Below are 13,991 nucleotides of genomic sequence, written 5' to 3' on the forward strand. Positions count from 1 at the left end.
AAATTAAAAGTTTAAGATGAACTTTCCCTGATTCTTATTATTTTCCAAGTTCACATCAAATTATGAATGGTAACTGTCTATGTTTGTGAATTTACGACCTTCCAATAAAAATTTCTTTATATATTTTAAATTCTGCTCTTTAACTGATATATATATATATATATATATATATATATATATATATATATATATATATATATATATATATATATATATGTGTGTGTATTTGTGTGTTAAAACACGAGTAATCACTAATTATAAGGGTCAATGAACAAGATTCATTGGCAATAGCAACGTAATGTGTGAACAACATAACTAAGACCATAAATTATTATTAATAGCAATGTCAAGAACTCATAAACAAGAAAAAAGACTAAATATTACAAAAGAAAAGATCACCATAATCAACTCAACTTATCGACCTCACAAAAAAGGACCTCCAGGCTTCCCTGTTTTAAGGCCAGTACTCCTGACACATAACCACTGCACTGCAGTAAGAAAAATTTTTGTATGGCCTTAATAATCATATATGCGCTGTGATGACGATGTAAATATTATATATATATATATATATATATATATATATATATATATATATATATATATATATATATATATATATATATATATATATATATATATATATATATATATATATATATATATATATATATATATATATATATATATATATATATATATATATATATATATATATATATATATATATATATATATATATATATATATATATATATATATATATATATATATATATATATATATATATATATATATATATATATATATATATATATATATATATATATATATATATATATATATATATATATATATATGTGTGTGTGTGTGTGTGTGTGTGTGTGTGTGTGTGTGTGTGTGTGTGTGTATTCTAACATATAAATACATGTACATCAAAGTATTTTTTTACCTCGGAATAAAGGGCAAACTTTCCAAACAGTAATGGGGCCCTGTCGATTGTACTGACCCAAAACCAGCTCCATGAAGAAGAGAGGGGAGGGCCCCAAACACTGTGATCAGGAAGTAGGGCAGTAAGAAGGCACCTTTGAAGGAGAAAAGGAAAGAGTACATAACACAGGAATGTTCTTTCATTCACTTCATTTCTTTTCTAGAAAGAGAAAAAACATTCTAAGTTTTATACACGCTCATATTTAAGTTTTTTTCGTCAAGCCAGTATCATGATTCAGTTCTATTCAAAATACAAATAACAGAGGAAGAATGTGTTATGTATATTGTTTTACCTCCTCCATTGCGGTAACAGAGAAAGGGGAAACGCCACACATTGGCCAAGTCCACAGCAAAGCCGATGATGGACAGCAGGAAGTCCATGGATTTTCCCCAGGACTCCCGACCATCGTCGACCACACCTGGGGGTCCTGGGGCAGGTGCCGAACCTGATGCGTGGGCATTAGTTGTTGGCCCATTGGGTGCGGCCTTTGGGGTTCGTGGGGCGACTGCAGCAACAGGCACTCCTGCCGATCCTCCATCTCCCCCAACTGGTCCATCCACCTCGAACTGGGTAGCTGAAGGTTTAGTCGCAAGCACCTCCCCTCCACCCAGGGGAACAAGTTCGGTGCTGCCACCTCGTGGGTAGGGCAGCACCCCTGCCACCCTACGCTCACCTGGAAATTCAGACAAAAATTAGTTAGTGTTCATCTCAATTACTGTTGGCAGTCAGTAAATGTAATATTTTAACTACAAAAAAATAGAAAACGAGAAAATCTGGTAAAATTATACTTTACACCTGAACTGCCTCTCAGGCTACACACGATATTTTTCTTGCTTGTTTTGATGGTTGTTGCATGTTTCATACCATTGCTGTTTTCGGAAATGCTTAGTTTTCGACTTTTTTAAGGGCGAAGGTCATTGTTCGGAAGCCTCCAGCCAGCATAAAAAAACATTTTTTCCTTATAGTTTTTTGTTTTGTTGTTTTCTGGTGTTATCTTCTGCAAAACTATCATTTTCCGATTGTCACTACCTCAACATAACCCAACAATGTGGGTGAGGCTACTTTTTTTAATGGTAATTTTTTTAACATTTCTGTTTTCAGTTTGGACATGGCGGAACGGCGCTTCGCGCCTTATCCACATTTTGAAAGATTCTTGGTAAGCTTGTATGATCTGGCAGGCGGTAATGTTGCGCTGTGCTTGCTAGCCACAGGGGTTACAGAAAATGAGTGATGTGAGGAAGGTAGTAACAGAAGGTGAGTGATGCATGGAAGATAATAAAAACGGTAAAACAAAAGAAAACTAACAGAAAAAATGTTTTTTATGCTGGCTGGATGCTTCCGAAAAATAACCGACTTTAATCACAAGTTGAAAACTAAGCATTCCTGAAAACAATAATGGCATGAAACATGCAAAAGCCATCAAAACAAGCAAGAAAAATATAGTGTGTAGCCTGAGAGTCACTCATTACGAAATTGCAATACTTTCTCTTCTTTCTTTTACTGTAGCACACGTAATGGTCACACACCCATTGCCTCTTGTCTTCTCTGTATCTACAAGGTTTTTCACACTTTTTACACAAAAGCTGTATGGGCAGCACCCTATGTCTTCTTAAAAAGTCCACTGCCTACTCCTCTTCAAAAACCCTTTAAAAGCACGAAAGTCAGATATATTGCACGAAACACACAATTGGAGTCCTTCCATTCTTGAGGCGAACAGCTAAGTGATTTGAAATATATCTGGAGTCTACCCAAAGACATTTGAATAGTGAACTCCCATTGGTTAAAAAGAGACTGGGAGAGGCTGCAAAAAATGCACCAACTGGAAAAAATTGAATTTATTGGATGACTCAAATGCATGTGCGGAACTTCACCCAAACAGTCTTCAACGAACACGCACAAACAAACGAACAGGAGCAGTTTCGGGCGGGGGGAAAATGAACTTGAGACTTAGAAAATTGTTTACCGAGGAGTGAAAAATCGTTTTTTTTTTAAATAAATTAATTATATAAGTAAATTTTGGTTTGCGACTAGTGATGTAGGGGTTCAAAATGTTAGTTTTCAGGAGCTCTACACAGCTGTATAGGTTATATAGCTCTATCGTATGTTGGAGACTTTTCAACATTTATCAATCATCTCCGAAACTATTAATTAGAGAATGGAAAGATGGGGATGTTTTGAACTCCTCTCATTGTGTACTACCCATCTATGTGGGTTTCATAGTTGGGCTGCAGACCGGGTGTGAAGTATAATAATACCGAAAATCTCATCGAATAGTTAAGAAGGTTCCCAAAAAGTTTTCATCTTTTCTTCTTTATCATTCTGTTTTCGAAATGTTAAAAAAAAAAACCGTTGTGTTTTGCAAGTTTGTAACGATGTAGAGATATAGGCCAGTCAATTCAGGGTCGAACCAAAAAACAAATAACTATAAAGCTGAATCAATTTTAAAGTGTTCTTTCATATGTACATATTTCCAAAAAACCCCACCAGCCAACTCCTTGAGCGTTTTACAAAATTTGATCCTGAAGTTAACATCTTTAGACGTAAAAAGCTGCTCGAAATGCACAGATTTGGATTGAATGGTAACTTCAGCATTGCTTATTTTTAGATATAACTAAGTTCTTTTTTTAATTAAAGGACTTTTATAGACCAATAGATTAAAAATTCTATTAGGTTTGGGGTCTATTTTTCTTGAACAGGTGCCAAAAATATAATATAATATAACCTAAATATCTTGTTTTTTTAGTTAGATGGTCCATTGTGTTATGTGATAGTATTTGGGGTTAATCTTATATTACCCCTATATAATGATATCTTAATGAAACTGCAAAGGCCTTGGGCAATCATCCATCTAAACCCCAATGGTCCATTTTAAAATGTCTCTTAAGAGGACAGGGTTTCCATCTTGAAGGTTTAGGTCGTTATTCAGCATATATATCCATATTAAGGGTTACATGAGATTTAAGAAGCTGGCATTTTATATTAAGGGTAGATTGCATGAGATGTAAGAAGAGGCCAGTTTGGAAATTCAGACAAAATTCATTAGATTTAGTGTTCATCTCAGTTTGTTTTAAGTCAGTAAATGTAATATTTTAAGAAGAAAAAGGTTATATTAAACAGGTTACATGAGATTTAAGAAGAGGGCAGTTTATATTACACCAGTTACATAAGATTTAAGAAGGGGCAGTTAGTATTAAGATATTTTATGTTGCTTTAATTTTGATGGTTGTTTATATTAAGCAGGTTACATGAGATTTAAGAAGAGGGGAGTTTGAATAATGCAGTTTACATGAGATTTAAGAGGATGGCAGATTACATTAACCAGGTTACATGAGATTTAAGAGGAGGGCAGTTCATTTTAAGTAGGTAACAAAAGATTTAAGAAGGAGGTATTTTAAATTTAGCAAGATATATGAGATTAAAGAAGAGGGGATTAGTATTGAGCAGGTTACATGAGATTTAAGAAGGTGGCTGTTTATTTAATGGTTAATTTTTTTAAAAAGGGGGCAGTTTATATTAAGCAGGTAAATGAGATTTAAGAAGAGGGCAGTTTATATTAAGCAGGTTACATGACAGTTAAGAAGAGAACAGTTTGTATTAAGCAGGTTACGCGAGATTTAAGAAGAGGGGCGTTTATATTGAGCAGGATACTTGAGATTTAAGAAGTGGACAGTTTCTAAGAAGGTTACATGAGATTTGAGAAGATTTCAGTTTGTATTAAGCAGGTTACATGAGATTTAAGAAGAAGATTTATATTCAAAGGTTAAACAGATTTAAGAAGAAAAAGATTATATTAAAATGTTTTTATGAGATTTAAGAAGCTGGGAGTTTATATTAAGCAGGTTACTTCAGATTTCAGAGGAGGGTAGTTTGTATTAAGCAGGTTACATGAGATTTAAGAAGAGGGCATATATTAAGTAGGTTACATGAGATTTTAGAGGAAAGCAGTTCATATTAAACAGGATGCATGAGATTTAAGAAGAGGGCAGTTTCTATTAAGCAGAATATTTAAGAAGAGGGCAGTTTATATTAAGAAAGTTACATGAGATTTAAGAAGAGGACATTTTATATTAACCAGGTTACCTGATATTCAAGAAGAGTTTTGTATATCAAGCAAGATTTAAGAAGATTGCCGTTTGTATTAAGGCAGGTTACACCCCAGATTTAAGAATCCAGTTTATATTAAGCAGGTTACATGATATTTAAAATAAGGGCAGTTTATATAAAGCAGGCTATATGAGCTTTAAGGAAAAGACAGTTATATTAAGTAGTTACATTAGAATTAAGAAGAAGAGACTTTTTATTAAGCAGGTTACATGAGATTTCATTGTAGGGCAGTTTATATTAAGCAGGTTACATAAAATTTAAGAAGAGGAGAGTTTGTTTGTATCAGGTTACATGAGATTCAAGAAGAGGGCAGCTTATATTGAGCAGGTTATACTTAAGAAAAATCAGAAATTCAAGCATGTTACGTTAGATTTAGGAAGAGGGCATTTAATATTAAGCAGGTTACATATGATTTAAGAAAATGGCAGTTAATATTGAGCAGAGTATGTTATATTTAAAAAGAGGGCAGTTTATATTAAGCTAGTTTGCATGAGATCTAAGATGGTGGCAGTTTATCTTAAGTAGGTTACATGAGATTTAAAAACAGGGCAGTTTATATTAAGTAGGTTACATGAGATTTAAGAAGAGTGCAGTTTGTATTAAGCAGGTTACATGAGATATAAGAAAAAGGAAGTTTATTATATAGTTACATGAGATTTAAGAAGAGGGCAGTTTATATTAAGTAGGTTACATGAAATTTAAGAAGAGGGCTGTTTATTAAGAAGGTTACATGAGATTTAAGAAGAGGGCAGCTTATATTAATCAGGTAATATTATATTTAAGGAGGCGGCAGTTTTTATTTGGTAGGTACATGAGATTTATGAAGAGGGCAGTTTATATTTAGCAGGTTGTATCAGATTTATGAAGAGGGCAATATACTGTATATCAAGTAGGATACATCATATTTAAGAAGAGGGCAGATCATATTAAGCAGGTTACGTGAGATTTAATAATAGGGGAGTTTGTATTAAGCAGATTACATGAGATTTAAGAAGAGGGCAGTTTTTATCAACCAGGATACATGAGATCTAGGAAGGGAAGAGTTTGCATTAATCAGGTTACATGAAATTTAAGAAGAGGGCAGTTGATATTATGAGGGTTACATGAGATTTAAGGAGAGGGCGGTTTATATCAACCAGGATAAATGAGATCTAAGAAACGAAGAGCTTGCATTAATCAGATTACATGATACTTAAGAAGAGGGCAGTTTGTATTAAGCAGGTTACATGAGATTTAAGAAGAGGACATTTATATTAGGCAGATTGCTTAGGTTTAAGGAGAGGGCAGTTTACTTTTATCAATTAAGATTCTTTAGATTTAAGAAGAGGGCAGTTTGTGTTAAAAAGTTACATAACATTTAATAAGAGGGCAGGTTATATTAACAGGTTACGTGGAGATTTTATAATGTACAGTTTATATTAAGCCAGTTACATAATATTTAAGAAAAGGGCAGTTTGTATTAAGCAGTTTACATGGTATTTAAGAAGAGGCCTGTTTATATTAAGCAGGTTACATGAGATTTAAGAAGAGAGCAGTTTTAGGCCTAGGTTACATAAGATTTAAGAAGAGTGGAGTTTGTATTAAGAATTTTAAATGTGATATTTAAGAAGAGGACAGTTTATATCAAGCATTACTTTAATTTAAGAAGAGGCTTTGTGTTAAGCAGGTTTTATTTTATGGATAGGGTAGTTTATATTAAGCAGGCTACATGAGATTTAAGAAGAGGTCAGTTTATATTAAGCAGGTTACATGAGATTTAAGAAGAGGGGAGTTTGTGTTAAGCAGGTTTCATGAGATTTAAGAAGAAGGCAGTTTGTTTTAAACATGTTACATAAGATTTAAGAAGAGGGCAGTTTGCATTAAGCAGGTTACATGAGATTTAAGAAGAGGGCAGTTTATATTAAGCAGGTTACATAAGATTTAAGAAGAGGGCACTTTATATTGAACAGGTTGAATTAGATTTAAGAAGAGGGCACTTTATATTGAACAGGTTGAATTAGATTTAAGAAGAGGGCAGTTTATATCAAACAGGTAACATGGGATTTAAGATGAGGGCAGTTTGTATTAAGCAGGTTACATGAGATTTAAGAAGAGGTCAGTTTATATTACTGGTTATGAGATTTAAGAAGAAGGGAGTTTGTATTAAGCAGGTTACATGAGATTTAAGAAGAAAGCAGTTTGTATTAAGCACGTTACATGAGATTTAAGAAGAGGTCAGTTTATTAACCAGGTTACACGAGCTTTAAGACTAGGGCTTGGTATAAGCAAAGCTAGAGCAGTGAGCTTCCTTTATTACTGAACAAGAGAATATACGTACAGGATTGGCACATAGATCTTCTTCTTTTAATCTATGTACCATACTCACTTAACCCTCCCCAACTGGAATTCCAATCTAAACCTTTCAAAGTGGGTAGCTGGGTAAAAACTGACTTAATGCACTCAGACATACAATGAATAGAGAACTAATTCCAAGAAATTCCATTTCAGGTACAATAATGCCCTTGATAGTTTGCCCAAAATACCTTTCATGCAAATTTTATGCTTTTCACTATTAGATCACCAGCAGTCCAATAATATGGACGTCAATGCACCTTGAGTTAGTTTGTCTGCAAATGGGATTGTATCATAATAAATGAGCCAAACATAATGATGACATAAGTAACCGCTGACTTAATACACTGTCACTGAGAGAGAAAACAATTCATTCTGACTCTTATGCACATTTTCCTGTTCAATTCAGGTACTGCACCTGGAAGGTAAATCAGCCCATCTCCATTATATTAGTCTAATATTTAGGCCTGTTCACATGACTGTACATGTTGTTGATAGTTTGTCAGAAATATTACACATAACATTTTTATGTCTCCAAATGCTAAGCTATTAATAAATCTTTAAATGTGCCTTGAGAATAATTTACCCAGAAGAGACATATATATTATAAGAACTCCTAAGTAAATTATAGCATCTGTGCCTTTTAAAGTCGGTAGATGGGTAACAGTTAACCTAGTGCACTCATTCATCCTTTGAGTTAAGAACTGATTCCGGCAATGTTGGACGCATGTTGGCACTTAAACCTTCACATGATCTCTTCTGTCATACAATCAAATCACAGATAATCTCTTTCCTTTCACTTATATCTGATTCATTGTCATAAATATTATATACATTTTTATATGTACAAAATTCACCATTCAGCTGCTAGTAAATCATCAATATTGAGTTTCCTCAATCTTCAGAATAATTTGTGCTCAGAAGACATTATGTATGATGTTTATATCTGCTCTCTAATTTTAATGTTCGTTTTTATAGCTTCTTATTCTCTGTTTATTTTTCTCTCATTGTATGCCTTCTTTGCTGCGATTTTTTTTTTGCAATATGGCCAGGATTTAAATCCTTGCCTTTTAAGACTGGTACAAAGGTAACAGCTGACTAAACCATTAAGTTCTGAATTAAGGTTAAGGCAATGCACTTGTGGCCCAGAAGTAAATGTCGTGGCAGGTTGGACAGACTCTAGAGATCTACACCAAGTCTCCTTAACGTCTTACCACTTGGCAATGGAACAAATAAGTTAAGGATATCTTGATTATGGAGGATAAAAGAGAGGTAGAGTTGAATGATGCAAAATGGGAAAGAGTTTGTTTGAACCTGAGAATTCGAATGAAAATGGAGTCATAAGGGCAATTAAAATGTTCAAGAGTAGAAACCCAGCACTAGCTGATAGTTGATGGAATCACAAATGAGATGTGGCTGTGTGGTAGCAATAGTCTGACCGAGTGGCTAACCATTGTTTGTAAGGAAGGATGTTTAAATAAGGTAGTATTTATGAAACAGGTGTGCAGTAAGTTGGGGAGTCAATAGAAAAATGCTGTATGTGCCACATGTGAACCTAGAGTAAACATATAACAAAACTAATTGAGAAGCAATAGCAAGAATACTGATGATGTATGGCATGGAAGATAAATGACTGTGTTATTAAAATTTTTACCTAAGGTAAAAATGATGTGTTAGAATATGTAGACAGGTGAGTGACTTGTTATACCTAGTAGTATGTCTGAGACAAGTGCTTGTTATATTTCTACGGAAAGTCAATATTTCTATGGGTGAAGTGATGTTAGAAAGACAGTAAGTGTAGGTACAAGGATATAGGATAAGAAAATGAATCATGAATGGAGTGTGGAATACAGAATGTTATACAATGATGATTTGGGAAAGAGAAGAGATATTGAAGAGACAAGTGAAAGTGGTTAAATCTTTGCAAAAAGAGAATTGAAAGTAAATGTGAGGAAGAGTAAGGTAAAAATGTTAAATAGAAATTAGAAAGATGGGGTCAGAAAGATGGAGTACTAAATGTTGATATGGATGGTGGAAAAAGAGCAATGGTTAGCTCTTACTTGTATCTTCGACTAAATATAACAAATGATGGTAGTTAAGCAAGGAAGGTAACAGGGTGTTTGAAAAATATTTGAAATAGAATTGGAACCCAAGGTGATAATGTATGATGGAATTATTGAGATACTAACTCTCTTTTATAAAGACAGTATATGGATGATGAATGCTCCAGAAAAAAAAAGTAAAAAATGTTGAGGTTAACTGATTGTACAGAATAAGTAGTGTACAAAGATTTGAAACTGTGATATATGTGGAGGTACAGAGGGGAATCAATTACCATAAAGGGATGGGTTAGAGTGTTTAGAGACCCTTTGGTTGTGCGGAAAAATATCAGTCCATAGATTTTATAAGAAGAGTGTGTATAATCTGAAAGTGTTAGGAAAGGGAAGAACCAAAAATTTAGAATAGGCTGGATAGATGTGGGAAAATAAAGTTGAAAAGATAAGTTGTTTTTATCCAGAAAGTTGAGTTCTTCTTTGAAGGGGTGGATAGAGTTGTCGCCTAGCACGCTGTTGGCCCAGCGTTCGATTCTCCTGCCGGCTAATGAAGAATTAAAGGAATTTATTTCTGGTGATAGAAATTCATTTCTCTTCATTAATGTGGTTCGGATCCCACAATAAACTGTAGGTCCCGTTGCTAGGTAACCAGTTGGTTCTTAGCCACGTAAAATAAATCTAATCCTTCGGGCCAGCCCTCTCTAGGAGAGCTGTTAATCAGCTCAGTGGTCTGGTTAAACTAAGATATACTTAACTTATAGTCTTCCAAACACTTTAAGACCACTAGGTTGTGGCCATGTAAAGAATACAGCTGTACCAGATCTATTTTTCCTTTTAAATCTCTCCCTTGAGGTTAATCCCTTGTTCATGGCTTTACTTGAGATGTGTCATTTGCTGAACTATGTTGGTTGTTATCGCTGGCTTTTCTTTCTTTGAAATAATAATCATAGTTCTTATATTAATATCATATTTGTTTAATGCATTAACACTTGAAATTTACGGCAGGAATAGCTTTTCAAGCAATTTGATTATTTTCTATAATCCATCCTCAGCAGTTGCTTAATGTTTACGTGATTGTATTTTTTGTGCCTCAGCAGGTTAAATAAACCATTCATCGTACAGGGGAGAAAAATAATTTATCACAAGGCCCCCTTGTTGTTTCTCTAAAATAAAGTATTTAAAGTATTTTACTATGCTATAAACGATTTCCTTGGCCTGAGAGTGAAGCCGTTGGCAGTGGCGAGATTTGTCTCCGTTTTGGCTGTCTGTAATGTCCAGTGACACTGGCTGCTTTAGGCGACCACTGTTCTTCTTCTTCTTGATCAGGCTGGCAGTTTCAATGCCCTTGCTGACCACGTGTCAGTGAAACTAAGGTTTGGCAGCTGTGGCCAAAAATTATGCCATATCTCTTTGTTTTTATGAAATTAGGTTTGTACTGAAAATATATGATGTCAAATATGTTTTTGATATTAACTTTAAATGAATAAAAATATCTTAAGAATTTCACGTAAGCAGGTGCCAACAAAGCAAAACTTTTAGTCATAACAATGAGATGTCTGACAACGGACGAATTCCTTACTTGCTGCATACTGTCCATCTTAGATTGTTTGAAAGACTATAGGGGTTTGACACAGTGCTCATGGGCATTCTGTTCAGACATATAACGAGAAAGTTAAGTCTTTTGCGTTAGGGCTCTTCTATGGATTAGTAATTAAAGTAAATGCTTAACGTTATGAATGAAAGAAAGTATATATATATATATATATATATATATATATATATATATATATATATATATATATATATATATATATATATATATATATATATATATATATATATATATATAATGGCAATGAATCCTTAACTGATTGATTTCCCAGTAATTTTGTGTGTGCCTTTCATTGAAAACTTAGAGATTGGAGTTTGGATGCGAAATGATGAGACTTTTTTCCTCCAAGGATTCGAACTGAGGTCAGTCGGAACGAGTTCAGAGAAATCAGTGCTTATGGAAATAATGGCGCAACTTTATTGATCCTGAGAGGAAAAGGAGTTTTCTCATATTTTTAAATCTAGGTACAAAAGCTATTAAGTTGGAAACCTGTTTTAAAAATACAAGGGCATCGGGGTGTTAAGAGGTGCATTAATCACAGTATTTCTACCTATTTCCATTGATAGGGTAACAAGACAAAATTTTAGATGTTGAATAATACATAATTCAAAAGGTAAGAGTAAAAAATGTTCAAGGTGGAGATAAAGAGGCATTAGTATTGTTGGGGTAGCCCACAAAATTGTTAATAATATTGCCATGGGTGAAAAGACAGAGGAGATTTTTCAAAAGCAGTGGTGGATCAATAGTATCATAGTTCAGCATTGACCACTGGCAGAAAAAGATGAAAGAAAGTATGAAACTACTATAAACAGACTCCCTTTGCATCAAGCTAAACCTTTCTCCTCAGTAGTGTTGTGTCACAGGGCTCAGAAAAAACAAAGTAACACAGAATTTCCTACTTTAGAGGATGCTTGGTATATGATGCTGATTGATCAGCTGGCTATTGAGTTTATGATTTGTACAAATATCTGTCTGTTGGAACCTTAAATCTGTGAAAAGCACCCAAGAATGTGATATGGTGCTTTATGGAAACAGATCCCAGATTTGTGTTATGGTAGTCAATGTAGATTTCAGAATAACTGCAAAAATGTTATGCGGAATAAAAACAGTGGTAATTTCATTAAAAGTTAAGAGAGTCCATACCTGAACCAGGATCTAGTTAGCCCTCCCAAGATATGAGGAGTGTTAAAAACAAAGCGCAATAAATTCCACACTGATGTGGATGTGCTGCTCAGAAAATTAATTCTTATGGCATCCTAAAAGCAGAAACAGACTTATATAAAAAATATATGTGCTACCATTCACAAAAACAAAAATATTAACAGGCCTGGGAGGCTTGGCCAGAGGTCTCTGAAGTGGTAAATATCGACCCCCAGGGGTCGATGGGATTATCCAAGGGGCAAGAAATGGCCAGGGATTAAAAGCGGATCGATAAACACAGGAGTTGATTATGAACAAATAATGAAGGTGAAATTAATCTTAATCCAGGAACAATAAAGCAGGAAAAGGGCGAAGGTGTTTATCCCTTGAAACAAAGACATTTATTTTGGATAATTATTATTTATCTAATTACTTTACGTGCCTAGGGGTCGATGAGGGTTTAAGAATTCGATGAAGGGGTCGATGGTTTGAAATTTTAGGGCCCCTGTGTGTGTTAGGCTTTTACATTCTAAAGAACCAATAAAAAACATAGGGAGTAAATTTCATTAGAAACATGGGCTAACCAGACCTCTTTTCACCAGCTTGAAAACATGGCCCCATGAGCATGAACTGAATGTACAGGATTAATCTTTCAATCTTCAACGTCAAAGATGCCTCATCATGTCTACTCTGGGTTCCGGATATGTATACGTATATAAGGATATATATATATATATATGTGTGTGTGTACACATATATATATATATATATATATATATATATATATATATATATATATATATATATATATATATATATATATATGTATGTGTGTGTGTGTGTGTGTGTGTGTATATATATGTATATATATATATATATATATATATATATATATATATATATATATATATATATATATATATATATATATATATATATATATATATATATATATATATATATATATATATATATATATATATATATATATATATATATATATATATATATATATATATATATATATATATATATATATATATATACATATATATATATATATATATATATATATATATATATACATACGATAGATAAATAGATAGATAGATATGCAGGTGTGTGTCCGTTTTCCATAAATGTGGCAAAGCACGGTAACCTAGGTAACCAAATTGTTTTGTTCCTTCCAAATCATTTAAAGAGAATGTCTTTATTAAAGAATTTTACTTAATTCTGTGTTATATGAAATGCCAAGGCTATTTATAAAATCTGATTTGCATTTCCACAAAAGGCAAAGGCTAGTGCAGAATAGTGTAGGTCTACATTTTAGATATTTGTCCTCTATCTGCTTATTCCATCTTCCTATCAAATATCAAGAACTTTTATAAATGATATGAGCATTTTTTTTCTTAGCTTACATTTAGTCTTCTGTGCATTTTTTTAATTTATCAGTAAACAAAATGAATAGAAAGAAGTTTTCTTCTTTAGCTAATATGGTCTGCTGAGATTATTGCGAAGGGCTCGGTTCTTAATGTCTGCAAACCTGAATCTTGCAGTTTGAGCACCTATGAAAGGAGCCACAGAACTGCTGAATTGCAGATATAACCTCAAAAGACCACCCAAAGTAACATAACACTGCCATCAAGTGCTTACTGCGGTCTGAAAGAACCCAAAACTGGCTGTTCGTTCTACCTGTTCCGAAAGTAAACTTTTATTATTTTCAATATTTGATGCTCCTTCAATTATGATACGCTTGTGC

General features: G+C 33.4%; 1 protein-coding gene across 1 annotated transcript in view; it reads right to left on the reverse strand.

Annotated features, from left to right (window-relative positions):
- Positions 1-13,991, reverse strand: part of LOC136827128 (sodium-dependent dopamine transporter-like) — a 194,674-nt gene that overhangs the window by 167,968 nt on the left and 12,715 nt on the right. Inside the window, 3 exon segments of the mRNA XM_067084890.1 lie at positions 953-1,037; positions 1,039-1,085; positions 1,284-1,664. Coding sequence (XP_066940991.1) covers positions 953-1,037; positions 1,039-1,085; positions 1,284-1,664 — 513 coding nt within the window.

The sequence above is a fragment of the Macrobrachium rosenbergii genome, chromosome 41 (genome assembly GCF_040412425.1).
Source record: "Macrobrachium rosenbergii isolate ZJJX-2024 chromosome 41, ASM4041242v1, whole genome shotgun sequence".
NCBI lineage: Eukaryota > Metazoa > Arthropoda > Malacostraca > Decapoda > Palaemonidae > Macrobrachium > Macrobrachium rosenbergii.